Consider the following 15,971-nt stretch of genomic DNA (forward strand, 5'->3'; position numbering starts at 1 on the left):
CTGAGAAGAATGATGAGAGCTACTAGGCTGGATAGGGTGAGAAATGAGGAGGTGAGGAAGAGAACAGGGGTGGAAAGGGAGTTGGGAGATAAGGTGGATGAAAGAGTATTGGGATGGTTTGGACAGAAGACAGGGATGAATGGAGAATGGTTGTATATGGATGATGTTGTGATGCATGAGGTGGGATGGGGGTGAAGTAGTATGTGTGAGCAAAATTTGATGCAGCCCGAAGGGATTTCTCCCCGTCTGCTTTTCTGCATGAGGGGACAGAGAGAGGGGGTCGCCGATTTAATGAAGCAGCCTTGCTGTGGATGTGCTGTGTCTTGCGACACTGCCTCTGACCCAGGGCAGTAGACAAGATGCAGGGATGACCTGTCATCCAGGAGGTGCCAAGATAAGAGGGAGTGTAGAGGGGAGGGGAATGTATTAGGGATGGAATGGGTGGGAATGTTTTTGTTTTTGTTTTTCTTTCTTTTCTCTTCTATCACTATCTTTGTTTTTCATCCTGTCATTTTTACATTGAACCTCAATTACCTTTTTTTCTCTCTCACCTTCTCTCCTCACTATTGGTGGTATCTTTGTTTTTCATCCTTTCATTTTTGCATTTAACCTCTTTTTTTTTTTTTTTTTTCCCACTTGGTTCATTATTTATTTTGGCATTCTTTTTCTTTAAATCACACACCTCTTTGTTTACTTCAAAGTAGTTTTTTCTTAAATTCATAATCTCTTTAGTTCCATGAATTCCCTGTCCCAGGTCTGTGATTCAACTCAAATATCTTCTTTCGTACTTATGAGATCCAGAAAAAGGATCATCAGTACTTAGCTTAAGCATTCCCCTTGGTGTTTGAAGACCTGCATTCATGCCGATGTTCGACTCAAAATCATTGCCATTTTCACTTGATCCCTCTTGAATTTGTTGCATTTTCTCTTGATAGACATTACTAGCACTGCACTAGATCACTTTGGGCACAAGTGCTCCCCCTTCCACTCAATACAACCCAGGCCTCCTGCTCTCCTTGCACTATTGAGAATTTTTGCCTTAAGTCAGTAGCATACAGAGCTGTAGTGGATGCTATTGACTACTTGGATCGTGTCAGGCATGTGACATATATATATGGTTATAGGGTTAGTATATGGATACAATAGGAGCAACAACTATAGGATTTTGTGTGGATTGGGGATTGATGAAAAGTGGGTGAATTCTTTGACTTGACCAACCCCCTTCTAACTTGTACATTTTTGCTTGGTCATTCAGTTTATTTTAAGAGATTTATTTTTACATCAGATGAATCAAGAAAGCGAAAACACTCGGAAAGTTCATCATCAAGTTCAAGTAGCAGTGACTCAGAGGATGAACCAGCAGCTCCAGGTACCGAAGAGACTAGGCCAAGGAAGGAACCACCACCACCTGGTATTGAGGAAGAAGATGATGAAGATAAGGATATAAAGGAAAATGCTGAGAAGGTAGAAGAGGGGGAGGAAGAAGAAGAAGAAGGAGAAGAAGAAGGAGAAACTGGGAAAGAAGAAAATGGTTTAAAACCACAATGTGACGAATCAAATGGTATGTATATGTTTTGATAGAATTTTTTCTACCACATTTTTCTTTTACTAATCAATCTACTGTTTATGGAAGTAGTTGCTGACATGTCTAGTGAACTACAATGTACAGTTATAGAGGTTGATGAGTGTAGGATGCTGTGAGGTTGAAACACATCTTTGGTTTCATCTCTCTTTGCAGTATATGCAAAGGCATATGAACTTGAAGAAAAGATGTTATGGGCCAAGATTGACTCTATAATTCATTAGTGCCCATTGCAAGACATGCATGTTGTCATGTGGTGTTTTCAAGGGGTTTTAAATATAATGGGAAGGAAAGGAAGGGTGAGTATGTTCCTCTCCAATGCTTAGCCTCCTTGCTTTTTGGGCAATAGCTGATTGGATTAAAAGGACTGTATATACCAAGTTGTGTTTTATGGGGGATTAATAAGTGTAATGAGAAATAGACATTTGGGAATGGATGCTAAGAGAAGATTGTATGGAGTGGTTGTGCTGACTGTACAGGGCAGAAACATGGAACATAAGAGAGGAGGAGTTTGAATGTTGAATGTATTTAACTACAGTAAAACCCCGATTATCCGAAACGAAAGGGGGGAAGCCTCTTTCGGATAATCCAGATTTATCAGAAATATATTTCGTGTTGACATACTTTGTGTGTGTCCTATGCCTTCCCCCCCCCCTCTCTCTCTCCATCAGTCTCAAGTTGTGGATGGAACACAAATTTTTTTTCGTGTTGACGTACATACTTTATACGTAACAGAGAACAAGAATTATTCCATACATATATTTTCCATTATCCTGATGAACACAATAAAGCAACTCCGCCACTCCCCGCCTCCGTCACCATCACTCCACAACCCTTCCACTCCCCACATACTTAAACGCACACACAAATACACAAAATTGCGCGCGTGCGTATACATACACAAACACACACACATACATGTACACAAGCGCACACACACACACACAAACGCACACAGACACACTTACACACACACACACACACACACACTTAAACGCACACACACACACACACTTAAACGCACACACACACACACTTAAACGCACACACACACACAAACGCTCACACACAAATACACACTTGCGCGCGCGGGTGTATACATACACAAACACACACACATACACACAAGTGCACATACACACACATAAACAAAGTAGTACGCTTAATACGTATTCATTTTTACTGTTCTTATAAATTTTAAATGTGTTAATATAGTACATATGTAGTTACTTTTATTTATTTTCGTATTTTTTATGTTTTATAACGTTTTAGTATAGAAAAAAAATTAATTGCATTATCCAAATCAATTTCGGATAATCCCGTTTTTCGGATAATCGGGGTTTTATTGTAGTTGTATTACACGGGAAGGGGAGCTATTCTTGTGGTGACCCGTTTTTGTATCTTGCAAGATCAAGTTTGTTCTTAAATTCTTGTATTGTGGTTGCACACACCATTTTTTCTTCCAATTTGTTCCATATATCTATCACTGTGTGGGAAGCTGTTCTTTTTCAGGTTTTGAGTTTCATTGCATGTCCTCGTGTTTTTCCGCTGTCCCACTTTAATAAGTCCTCTCTATCAAGGCGTTCTTTTCCTTTCATAATTCTGTAGATGGTTTGCAGGTCCCCCCGTTCTCTTCTTTGTTTCAGGGTCGGCAATTCTGTTTCGGCCAGTCTTCATTCATATGTCAGGTTTGAAAGTGTTGGGGCCACATTTGTTGTTGCTCTTTGTATTCTTTCTAATTTTCTTATATTCTTTTTGTGTACTGGGTGACCATATCAGCGTTGCATATTCCAGTTTTGGCCTTATCGGTGTTTGTAATATTTTCTTAATCATTTCCATATCCAGGTATTTAAAGGCCACCTTTATTGATCTCAACAAAGTGTATATTTTTCCGACTTTTTTATTTATATGTTCATCTGGCTACATGTCTTTGGTGATGATTACTCCTAGGTCCCTTTCAGAATTTACTTTATTTACTTCTGTGGGAGGTTTTGTGGATATACAGGATAGGAGGAAAGCTTCTAGGAGCTGTCAAGAGTTTTTACGAGAGTAGTAGAGCATGTATCAGGATTAGAAATGGAGAGAGCGAGTGGTTGGAGGTAAAGGTGGGACTTTGTCAGGGATGCGTTGTGTCACCCTGGCTGTTCAAATTGTACATGGATGGGGTGGTGCAAGAGGTAAATGCAAGGGTGGTGGGTCAGGGATTGGAGATCATTAAAGAAAATGGAGAAAAGTGGGAGGTGAGCCAGCTGTTGTTTGCAGACAACACTGTGCTTGTGGCAGGATCGGAGGAGGGATTGAGGAAGTTGGTGACTGAGTTTGGAAGAGTGTGTGAAAGAAGAAAGCTTCAGATAAATGTGGTTAAAAGTAAGGTCATGAGATGTACAAGGGGTGAAAGTGGCAGTAGACTGGAAGTGAGCATTAAGGGAGAGCAACTGGAGGAAGTGGATAGTTTTAGATACTTAGGTGCAAATGTGGCAGGAAAAGGTGGAATGGAGGTGGTGGTAGAATGTAGATTGAGAGAAGCAAGTAAATGCCTTGGTGGATTAAAAAGTGTGATGAGGAATAGGCATTTGGGAATGGATGGTAAGAAGAGACTGTATGAAGGAGTGATTGTCCCAACAGCACTGTATGGGGCAGAAACATGGAACATAATAGAGGAAGAGAGGAGTTTGAATGTGTTTGAGATGAGGTGTCTGAGAAGTATGATGGGGGTTACTAGACTAGATAGAGTGAGAAATGAGGAGGTGAGGAGGAGAACAGGGGTGGAAAGGGAGTTGGGAGATAGGGTTGATGAAAGAGTATTAGGATGGTTTGGACACATGGAAAGAATGAGTGAAGAAAGATTAGTAAAAGAGGTATGGAAGGCAGATGTGGAGGGAGTGAATATGAGGGGACGTCCTAGGATGAGTTGGATGGATGGGGTGAAGGTTAGTGGGTCAGGGGTTGGAGATGATTAACCTCTTCACTCCGGGCCAAAACCTCGCAGGCAGCATTATCTGCCAGACGTACGATGTGTCGTAATAATACTCGCATCATAAAATATAGTCACCGCTTATATCAATCGTTCTCTCTTTCACCCGTGAATTTTGATAACCATAGAAAATGTGATGAAGACAGTTTAGAGAGTATGTCATTATGCAGGGGCAACTACAATAAATATAATCAAGACGCCGATATGGCAGCCCCGCATATCCACTTGCTCCTCATGCCGCCTACATATGCGGCACCGTATGGAAGTGGTTAAAGAAAATGGAGAAAAGTTGGAGGTGAGCCAGTTGTTGTTTGCTAATGACACTGTGCTTGTAGCAGGATCAGAGGAGGGGTTGAGGAAGTTGGTGACAGTTTGAGAAGGTGTGTGAAAGAAGGAAACTGAAGATAAATGTGGGTAAAAGTAAGGTGATGAGATGTACAAGGGGAGAGAGTGACAGCAGGCTGGAAGTGAGCATTAAGAGTGAAAGACTGGAGGAAGTGGATAGTTTTAGATACTTGGGTGCGAATGTGGCAGGAAAGGGAGGAGTGGTGGTAGATGTAGAATGTAGATTGAAAGAAGCGAGTAAATGCCTTGGTGGTTTGAAAAGTGTAATGAGAAATAGACATCTGTGAATGGATGCTAAGAGGAGGTTATGTGAAGGAGTGATTGTGCCAACAGCATTGTACGGGGCAGAAACATGGAACATGAGAGAGGAAGAGAGGAGTTTGTATGTGTTTGAGATGAAATATCTAAGTATGATAGGGGTTACTAGGCTAGATAGAGTGAGAAATGAGGAGTTGAGGAGAACGGGTGGAAAAGGAACTGAGAGATAGGGTTGATGAAAGAGTATTAGGATGGTTTGGACACATGGAAAGAATGAGTGAAGAAAGATTAGTAAAAGAAGTGTGGAAGGCAGAGGTGGAAGGAGTGAATATGAGGGGGCATCCTAGGATGAGATGGATGGATGGGGTGAAAGGGGCATTACAAAAGAAAGGAATGTCAGTTGAGGAAGGACGGGAGAGGACAGAAGATGGGGATGAATTGAGAGGGGTTGTGTATAGATGATGCTGTGATGCATGAGGGGGAGTGGGTGGGGGATGGGGAGTGAAGAAGTATGTATGAAAAAAATATGACGCAACCCAAAGGGATTTCTCCCTGTCTTTCTCCTTTTCTGCATGGGGGGGGGGGGGGTCGCCGAATTAATGAAGCGGCCTTGCTGTGGATGTGCTGTGTCTTGCGACACTGCTTCTGACCCAGGGCAGTGGACAGGATGCAGGGATGACCCATCATATGGGAGGTGCCGAGATGGGAAGGAGGGTGGAGGGAAGTGGAATATATAGGAAATGGAATGGGTGGGAGTGGTTTCAATGCCTTTTTCTCTTTTGGCTACCTCCCATATAGGGGGAAAAAGCCTTTGGTATATGTATATATGTAGGTAAACAACAACTGGCTCACTTCCCACTTTTCTCCATTTTGTTTCACCATCTCCAATCCTTGACCCACCACCCTTGCATTTACCTCTTGCACCACCCCATCCATGTATAAGTTGAACAGCCAGGGTGACATAACACATCCCTGACAAAGTCCCACCTTTACCTCGAACCACTCACTCGCTCCATTTCTAATTCTGACTCATGCTCCACTACTTTCATAAAAACTCTTGACAGCTCCTAAAAGCTTTCCTCCAATCCCGTATATCTGCAAAACCTCCCACAATTCCTTCCTGTCTACCCTGTCATAAGCCTTTTCTAGATCCATAAAAGCCCAAAAAACATCCTTACCCTTTCCTATAGCTTTCTCACATATCTGTTTTACCACAAAGATCTCATCTATGCAACCTCTACCTGTCCTAAATTCACAATGTTCCTCACCAATTACTCTCTCTGTTCCTCTTCTAATTCTCTCAATCAAGATCCTCTCATAAGCCTTCCCAACTACAATCAACAAGCTAATCCCTCTGAAACTACTACACTCACAATTATCCCCTTTTCCCTTGTAGTGTGGAACTATACATGCACTTCTCCAGTCCTCCAGCACTACCCTCTCTCCAACAAACATTAAATAACCTCACCAGCCAATCCACCATCACTGTACCTCCTTTTTTTTAGACATTCTGCATGGCATCCATCCAGACCAGGTGCCTTACCTGCTCTCATCATCTTAACAACTGCCTTCACTTTATCTTTCCTTATTTCTCCTCCATTTTCCTCACTCATCATGGTCATTTTCTTAGCACTTCCCACTGCAACTATCTTTCCCTCCCTATCCTCCTTCACATTTAGCAACTCCCTAAAATACTCTACCCATCTTCGCCTTACTGCCTTCTCTTCCATTATCATCTCACCATCTGCACCCTTTACCTTTTTTTTTCTGTACTTCATTCACCTCTTCTTCCTCTCTTAATTTCTTTCCAAAACATCTTTTTATTACTTTCAAAATTTTCTGTCATACTCCTACCCCATTTCACATCTCTCCTCTTTACATCCTTTACCTTTTGCTTTACTTATCTTCTCTTTTCTTTGTACCTCTCATATGACTCCCTCATCCTATTTTGTAACCAATCTGTGAAAGCTTGCTCCTTTTCTTTTACAGCCTTCTTCATTTCCTCATCCCACCACTCTGTACCCTTCCTTCTATTTCCTCCCATCCTTCTTGTTCCACACACCATCTTTGCACACTTTGTGACTCCCTCCTTGAACCATCCCCAATCCTCCTCCACTCCTAGCTCTACTCTATCCTTCACTCCCTCCCACTCCTCCCTCAGCTTCTTCTTGTACTCCTTCTCCTTTTCCTTCTCATTTAAAGAGTTCACTCTAAGCACCTCCCTACCTTTTGTCCTTTTCCTCTTTCTCCATCTATCCTCCACTCTCAACCTACCTTCCACCAAAAAATGATCTGATATTCCCCCACTCTCTCCCCTTAGAACATGTACATCCTTAATTCTTCCTATTATACTTCTATCTACCACTACATAGTCCATTAATGCTCTGTGTACCACCCTTCCATCCACCACCCTCTCCCATGTATATTTATGCCTGACTTTCTTCCGAAACACTGTATTTGCTATCATCAACTCTCTAGACACATCTCCACCATCAACTCTCCACTACGATTCTTTCCTGGAACTCCACATTTTCCAACCACTCCGTCAATTGGTTCATTTCCTACATACATACATATACCAAGGCTTTTTTTTCCCCTTACAAGGGAGGTAGCCAAAAAGGAAAAGGCATAAAATCATTCCCACCCATTCCATCCCTGAAAAAGCAAAGGTTCATTTCCTACCCTAGCATTAAGGTCTTCTAATACTAAAACATTGATGTTGCTCCCTAATCCCACTATGCACTTATTTAAATCTATCCAAAAGCCTCCCTTTCTTCTAGACTCTTTTCACTACCAGGCCCATATGTACTTACAAAAACCCACATCTCCTGTCCCAGTTTCACCTTCATCCACATTAATAGGTTCTCCAAATAATTTATTGACATGTTTATCAGGTGTCAAGTCACTTGAGATAATCATTCCCAGGTCCCTTTCTCAATTGGCTTTTTTGACTTCCTTGTTACCAATTTTATATTGACCCAATATTTTATTTTTGCTTTTTCCAAATTCCATTATACTACATTTCTTAATGTTAAAGTTCATTTCACACCTCTGACTCCATTCCCATATTTTGTCTGGGTTTTCTTGTAGAGATCTGCAATTTTCTTCTGTGCTTACTCTCTTGAGTAATTTGGCATTGTCAGCTAAGAAGTTCATGTAACTCCTCCCTCCCATATCATTTATATATATGGCAAACATTAAGGGAGCCAATATTCCATGAATTTATGAGTGGATGAGGTGGGGAGTTGCCTTATAATGAAACAGTGGGGATAAACTAACTTTAACCTCTTCCATACCGTGCCGCCTACGTAGGCGGCATGAGGAGCAAGTGGATAAGCGAGGCTGCCATATCGGTGTCTTGATTATATTTATTGTAGTTGTCCCTGCGTAACTGACATACTCTCTAAACTGGCTTCACATTTTCTATGGTTATCAAAATTCACGGGTGAAAGAGAGAACGATCGATATAAGCGGTGACTATTTTTTATGATGCGAGTATTATGACGCAACATCGTACATCTGGCAGCTAATGCTGCCCGAGAGATTTTGGCCCGGAGTGAAGTGGTTAACTGTCTAGTTTTATTGTGGAGACACTTTGTCTTACTGCTTTGCCTTTGGTCCAAGCAGTGTGGCAGGGGACAGTGATAACCCTTAATCCATAAAGTGCCTTTTCCTAATTGGCTACCTCCTGTGTAAGGGGGAAAAAACCTTGGTATATGTATGTATGTATGCTAAGATGGAAGGGGCGTTTAATGTATTTTGATATGCATGGGGTGCATGTATGCTCATCCTTGGCAACCTGCTTGTATTAGGGGGAGAAGGTTCTTTGATATGTATGCACATAGTAGGATTTATTTTAAAGATGTTTTGATTATTTTATTAAAATCTTCCAGCAGAAGACTTGCAAATTAGAAAAGATAGTAGTGAAGCTAAAGAGAAAAATGGAGAGGATGAAGATGAGAAAAAGAGGGATGGTGAGGAGGAAAAGGAAGAGGAAGAAGGAGAAATGAGACCAAGAGCTCTCCATAAGACAGCTTCCATATTCCTGCGGAACTTGGCACCAACAATTACAAAGCAAGAAGTAGAAGCTGTAAGTGTTTCTTTATCATTCAAATCTTAACAAAAAGTATTCAAACATAAGTTCTATGAGTTTATTGTTAATTTATTTGTAATGGATGCATATTCCTCTGTCTTCATAGTCCAACTTTGATAAAAGTTATTTCATAGTTTTTCTATTATTTTGTTTCACTTAATAATAAATGCAGTAATTTGATTTAATGGTTATGTTCAACAGATGTGTCGCAGATATGATGGCTTCTTGAGGGCTGCTATAGCAGATCCACAGCCAGAGCGTAGATGGTTTCGCAGAGGTTGGGTCACTTTCAAAAGGCATGTCAACATCAAGGACATATGTTGGAATCTCAATAACATAAGGGTAATTTTCTATCATATATATTTATTTTTTTTATTTGCATAAAGAAAGCTGAAGATAAATGTGGGTAAAAGTAAGGTGATGAGATGTACAAGGGGTGAAAGTGGCAGTAGTCTGGAAGTGAGCATTAAGGGAGAGCGACTGGAGGAAGTGGATAGTTTTAGATACTTGGGTGCAAATGTGGCAGGGAAAGGTGGAGTGAAGGTGGAGGTAGAATGTAGATTGAGAGAAGCAAGTAAATGCCTTGGTGTATTAAAAAGTGTAATGAGGAATAGACATTTGGGAATGGATGCTAAGAGGAGACTATATGAAGGAGTGATTGTGCCAACAGCACTGTATGGGACAGAAACATGGAACATAAGAGAGGAGGAGTTTGAATGTGTTTGAGATAAGGTGTCTGAGAAGTATGATGGGGGTTACTAGGCTACATAGAGTGAGAAATGAGGAGGTGAGGAGGAGAACAGGTGGAAAAGGGGTTGGGAGATAGGGTTGATGAAAGAGTATTAGGATGGTTTGGACACATGGAAAGAATGAGTGAAGAAAGACTAGTAAAAGAGGTATAGAAGGCAGATGTGGAGGGAGTGAACATGAAGGGACGTCCTAGGATGAGGTGGATGGATGGGGTGAAGGGGGCTTTGGGGAAGAGGGGAATGTCTGTTGAGGAAGGACGAGAGAGGACAGAAGACAGGGGTGAATGGAGAATGGTTGTATATGGATGCATGAGGTGGAATGGGTGGGGGATGGGGGGTGAGGTAGTATGTGTGAGCAATTTTTGAGGCAGCCCGAAGGGATTTCTCCCCGTCTTCTCCTTTATGCATGGGGACAGAGAGGGGGGGGTCGCTGATTTAATGAAGAGGCCTTGCTGTGGATGTGCTGTGTCTTGCGACACTGCTTCTGACCCAGGGCAGTAGACAAGGTGCAGAGATGACCCGTCATCCAGGAGGTGCTAAGATGAGAGGGAGGGTGGAGGGGTGTGGAGTGTATTCAGGGATGGAATGATTTTATGCCTTTTCCTTTTTGGCTACCTCCTTTGTAAGGGGGAAAAAACCTTGGTATATGTATTCATATTTATTTATATATATATATATATATATATATATTTTTTTTTTTTTTTTTTTTTTTTTTTTTTTTTTTTTTTTTTTTTTTTTTTTTTTTTTTTACTGCTACAGTAGAAGGAAATATATGATTTATTAAAGAGTGAAGTGATAATGAGAACTAGGATTGCCTTGATTAATCAGTAGCTAATATATATATATAATATATATATATATATATATATTTTTTTACTGCTACAGTAGAAGGAAATATATGATTTATTAAAGAGTGAAGTGATAATGAGAACTAGGATTGCCCTGATTAATCAGTAGCTAATATATATATATAATATATATATATATATACAGTATATATATATATATATATTTTTTTTTTTTTACTGCTACAGTAGAAGGAAATATATGATTTATTAAAGAGTGAAGTGATAATGAGAACTAGGATTGCCCTGATTAATCAGTAGCTAATTCAGTAGTTGGCCATTGCCATTTAGCTGATTAATTAGGATTGGCTTCTTGGCAGATTAATCAATGCCCCCCCTTTTCTCTCTCTCTCTCTCTCTGTCTGTCTGCCTCTCATGTGGAAAAGATTGTCACCAATATATTCCCATGCATGTCAGAAGACAACTAAACTAGACAGAGTGAGGGGAAAAGAGATTATCTATTTTTTATTTTTCTTCCTACAAAATGTTAAAGCATAGGAGGTCTTCAACCAGAACCCTACTTCCTTGGGTCATTTAATGTGCATGGATGTAGAATGGATGAAAGGGAAGTGATTTGTAGTGTGTAAAAGTAAAGACGGATCTGTGAGTGTTGAGTGAAACACAACAGAAAAAGGAAGGGAAGTTAGAATAAGGGAATATAGTGGGTAGGGCATCAGGAGTGGTGAGAGTGTGAGAGGAAGGAGTGGTGATAATTAAGTGCATGGTGAAGTGGAGAGAAATCTCGTTTAGTATAACTTGGGAAAAGACAAAATTAAGATGGAAGATGAATTTTTCAGTGCTTGTGGCCCAGTTTGTGAGAGAAGTACATCATATACCAAAGGCGTTTTCCCCCTTACAAGGGAGATAGCCAAAAAGAAAGGCACAAAAAACATTCCCACCCATTCCATCCCTAATACACCCCACTCCCCTCCACCCTCCACCCTCCCTCTTATCATGGCACCTCCTGAATGACAGGTTATCCCTGCATCTTGTCCACTGCCCTGGATCAGAGGCAGTGTCACAAGACACAGCACATCCGCAGCAAGGCCACTTCATTAAATAGGTGACCCCCCCATCTCCCTCCCTTCATGCAGAAAAGAAGACGGGGAGAAATCCCTTCAGGCGGTGCCAAATTTTTCTCACACATTCTACCTCACCTCCCATCCCCCCCCCCCACAAATTCCACCTCATCATCACAACATCATCCACATACAACCATTCTCCATTCACCCCTGCCTTCTGTCCTCTCCTATCCTTCCTCAACAGATATTCCCCTCTTCCCCAAAGCCCCTTTCACCCCATCCATCCATCTCATCCTAGGTCACCCCCTCATGTTCACTCCCTCCACATCTACCTTCCATACCTCTTTTACTAGTCTTCACTCATTCTTTCCATGTGTCCAGACCATCCCAATACTCTTTCAACCACCCTATCTCCGAACTCCCTTACCATCCGTTCTCATTTTTCTCACACATTCTACCTCACCTCCCCCCCCCCCACAAATTCCACCTCATCATCACAACATCATCCACATACAACCATTCTCCATTCACCCCTGCCTTCTGTCCTCTCCCATCCTTCCTCAACAGATATTCCCCTCTTCCCCAAAGCCCCTTTCACCCCATCCATCCATCTCATCCTAGGTCACCCCCACATGTTCACTCCCTCCACATCTGCCTTCCATACCTCTTTTACTAGTCTTCACTCATTCTTTCCATGTGTCCAGACCATCCCAATACTCTTTCAACCACCCTATCTCCGAACTCCCTTACCATCCGTTCTCCTCCTCACCCCCTCATTTCTCACCCTATCCAGCCTAGTAACCCCTATCATACTTCTCAGACACCTCATCTCAAACACATTCAAACTCCTTCTCTCTTCTTCTCTTATGTTTCATGTTTCTGCCCCAAACAGTGCTGTTGGCACAATTACTCCTTTATACAATCTCCTCTTAGCATCCATTCCCAAATGTCTGTTCGTTATTACACTTTTTAATCCACCAAGGCATTTACTCGTTTCTCTCAATCTAAATTCTACCACCTCCACTCCTTCCTTTCCTGCCACATTCGCACCCAAGTATTTTAAACTATCCGCTTCCTCCAGTCGCTCTCCCTTAACCCCTTCCATATGGTGCCGCCTACGTAGGCGTCATGAGGAGCAAGTGGATTCGCGACGCTGCCATATCGGCATCTTGATTATATTTATTGTAGTTGCCCCTGTGTTTTTACATTCTCCCAAATGTGCCCTGAATCCCATTCTCTGTGGTTTTCTAAATTCGCGGGTGAAAGAGAGAACGATCGATATAAGTGGTGACTATATTTTATGATGCGAGTATTATTACGACACGTCGTATGGCTGGCATTGGCTGCTGCCCGCGAGATTTAAGTCCGGAGTGAAGTGGTTAATGCTCACTTCCAGTCTTCTGCCACTTTCACCCCTTGTACATCTCACCTTACTTTTACCCACATTTATCTTCTACTTTCTTCTTTCACATACTCTCCCAAACTCTGTCACCAACTTCCTCATTCCCTCCTCTGATTTTGCTACAAGCGCAGTGTTCTCTGCAAACAACAACTGGCTCACCTCCCACTTTTCTCCCTTTTCTTTAAACATCTCCAATCCCTGACCCACTACCCTTGCATTTACCTCTCGCACCACCCCATCCATGTATAAGTTGAACAGCCAGGGCAACATAACACATACCTGACAAAGTCCCACCTTTACCTTGAACCACTCACTCTATCCATTTCTAATCCTGACATATGCTCTACTATTGTAAAAACTCTTGACAGCTCCTAAAAGCTTTCCTCCTATCCCGTATATCTGCAAGACCTCCCACAGTGCCTTCCTGTCTACCCTGTCATAACCCTTTTCCAGATCCATAAAAGCCCAAAAAACATCCTTAACTTTTCATATAGCTTTCTCACATATCTGTCTCGCCACAAAAATCTGATCTTTGCAACCTCTACCCATCCTAAATCCACGCTGTTCCTCACCAATCACTCCCTCTGTTCCTCTCCTAATCCTCTCAATCAAGATCCTCCCATAAGCCTTCCCAACTACACTTAACAAGCTAATCCCTCTGAAACTACTACACTCACACTTGTCCCCATTTCCCTTGTAAAGTGGAACTATACAGGCACTCCTCCAGTCCTCCGGCATTCTACCCTCTCTCCAGCAAACATCAAATAACCTCACCAGCCAGTCCACCATCACTGTACCTCCTTTTTTTAGACATTCTGCACGGCATCCATCCAGACCAGGTGCCTTACCTGCTCTCATCATCTTAACAACTGCCTTGACTTCATCCTTCCTTTTTTCTCCTCCATTTTCCTCACTCATCACAGTCATTTTCTTAGCACTTCCCACTGCAACTATGTTTCCCTCCCTATCCTCCTTCATATTTAGCAACTCCCTAAAATACTCTACCCATCTTCCCCTTACTGCCTTCTCTTCCATTATCATATCTCCATCTACAACTTTTACCTTTTCTTCTCTACTTGATTCGCATCCTCTTCCTCTCTTAATTTCTTTCCAAAACATCTTTTTATTACTTTCAAAATTTTCTGTCATACTCCTACCCCCATTTCACATCTACTCTCCTCTTTGCCTCCTTTACCTTTTGCTTTACTTCTCTTTTCTTTTCTTTGTACCTCTCATATGACTCCCTCATCCTATTTTGTAACCAGTCTGTGAAAGGAGAGAAGTAATTTGGATTTATTTAAATGTGTGTGTATAGAGTTGCAGGTTCTCCACTTAATAAAATTTGAAGCATTGATTTATTTGAGTTTGGGAGAAATGTGAGTGGAGTGGTTTGACTGTATTGTAATATACACACCAAGGGTTTTATCCCCCCCTTACCAGGGAGGTAGCCAAAATCAAAGGCATAATTCCACTCCCATCCACCACCCCTCCCTCCCTTTCACCTTGGTTCCTCATGGAGGACAGGTCATCCCAGCATCTCACCCATCACCCTTGGTCAGAAGCAATACAGCTAGACACAGCACATCCATAGCAAGGCAACCCCCCATCTCCATCCCCTTATGTAGAAACATTGAAGACTGAGAGAAATCCCTTCAGGCTGCATCAAAATACAGCAACCCTTTGTTATTTGCAGGGGTTACATTTCTGATATCCCCATGAATGGCCAAATCCACGGATACTCTTCTATAGATATCCGCAAATACTCTGATATTTGCTCCATTTTGTTTTGCTCCTTATTAATATTATTATTATTATATTGCTATTAACATTATTATTATAACATTGTTTAAGATGTAGTACATATACCATAGGCTTTTTCTCCCTTACATGGGGGGGTAGCCAAAAAGAAAAAAAACATAGAAATCACTCCCACCCATTTCATTTCCCATATATTCCACTCCCCTCCACCCTCCTCCCTCCCTCCTATCTTAGCACCTCCTGGATGATGGGTCATCCCTGCATCCTGTCCACTGCCCTGGGTCAGAAGCAGTGTCGCAAGACACAGCACATCCACAGCAAGGCCGCTTCATAAATTCGGCGACCCCCCCATCTCCATCCCCTCATGCAGAAAAGGAGAAGACTGAGAGAAATCCCTTCGGGATGAGTCACATTTTTTCTCATACATACTTCCTCACCCCCCATCCCACTCCTCCTCATGCATCACAGCATCATCTATACACAACCCTTCCCCCATTCACCCCTATCTTCTGTCCTCTCCCGTGCTTCCTCTACAGACATTCCTCTTTTTTGTAATGCCCCTTTCACCCCATCCATCCATCTCATCCTAGGATGCCCCCTCATATTCACTCCTTCCACCTCCACCTTCCACACTTCTTTTACTAATCTTTCTTCACTCATTCTTTCCATGTGTCCAAACCATCCCAATACTCTTTCATCAACCCTATCTCCCAACTCCCTTTCCACTCCTGTTCTCCTCACCTCATTTCTCACTCTATCCAGCCTAGTAATCCCTATCATACTTCTCAGACATTTCATCTCAAACACATTCAAACTCCTTCTCTCTTCCTCTCTCTTCCTCCCCGTACATTGCTGGTGGCACAATCACTACTTCATATAACCTCCTCTTAGCATCCATTCCCAGATGTCTATTTCTCATCACACTTTTCAATCCACTAAGGCA

At 41.9% G+C, this 15,971-nt stretch overlaps 1 protein-coding gene across 6 annotated transcripts in view; it reads left to right on the forward strand.

Moving 5' to 3' along the window:
• Ars2 (arsenic resistance protein 2) overlaps positions 1 to 15,971 on the forward strand; it is a 314,986-nt gene that overhangs the window by 114,986 nt on the left and 184,029 nt on the right. For 5 of the 6 annotated variants that reach the window (XR_012966393.1, XM_076185179.1, XM_076185183.1 and 2 more), the window contains exons 9-11: positions 1,286 to 1,561; positions 9,053 to 9,249; positions 9,454 to 9,594. Coding sequence is in view for 5 of the 6 variants with exons in the window: in XM_076185179.1 (XP_076041294.1) it covers positions 1,286 to 1,561; positions 9,053 to 9,249; positions 9,454 to 9,594 (614 nt within the window). In the remaining variant the exon portion in view is untranslated. The remainder of the gene's footprint in view (positions 1 to 1,285; positions 1,562 to 9,052; positions 9,250 to 9,453; positions 9,595 to 15,971) is intronic. The other variant, XM_076185182.1, reaches the window with a different exon arrangement.

Source organism: Oratosquilla oratoria, chromosome 5, assembly GCF_046742065.1.
Source record: "Oratosquilla oratoria isolate Oo_2021 chromosome 5, ASM4674206v1, whole genome shotgun sequence".
Lineage (NCBI taxonomy): Eukaryota > Metazoa > Arthropoda > Malacostraca > Stomatopoda > Squillidae > Oratosquilla > Oratosquilla oratoria.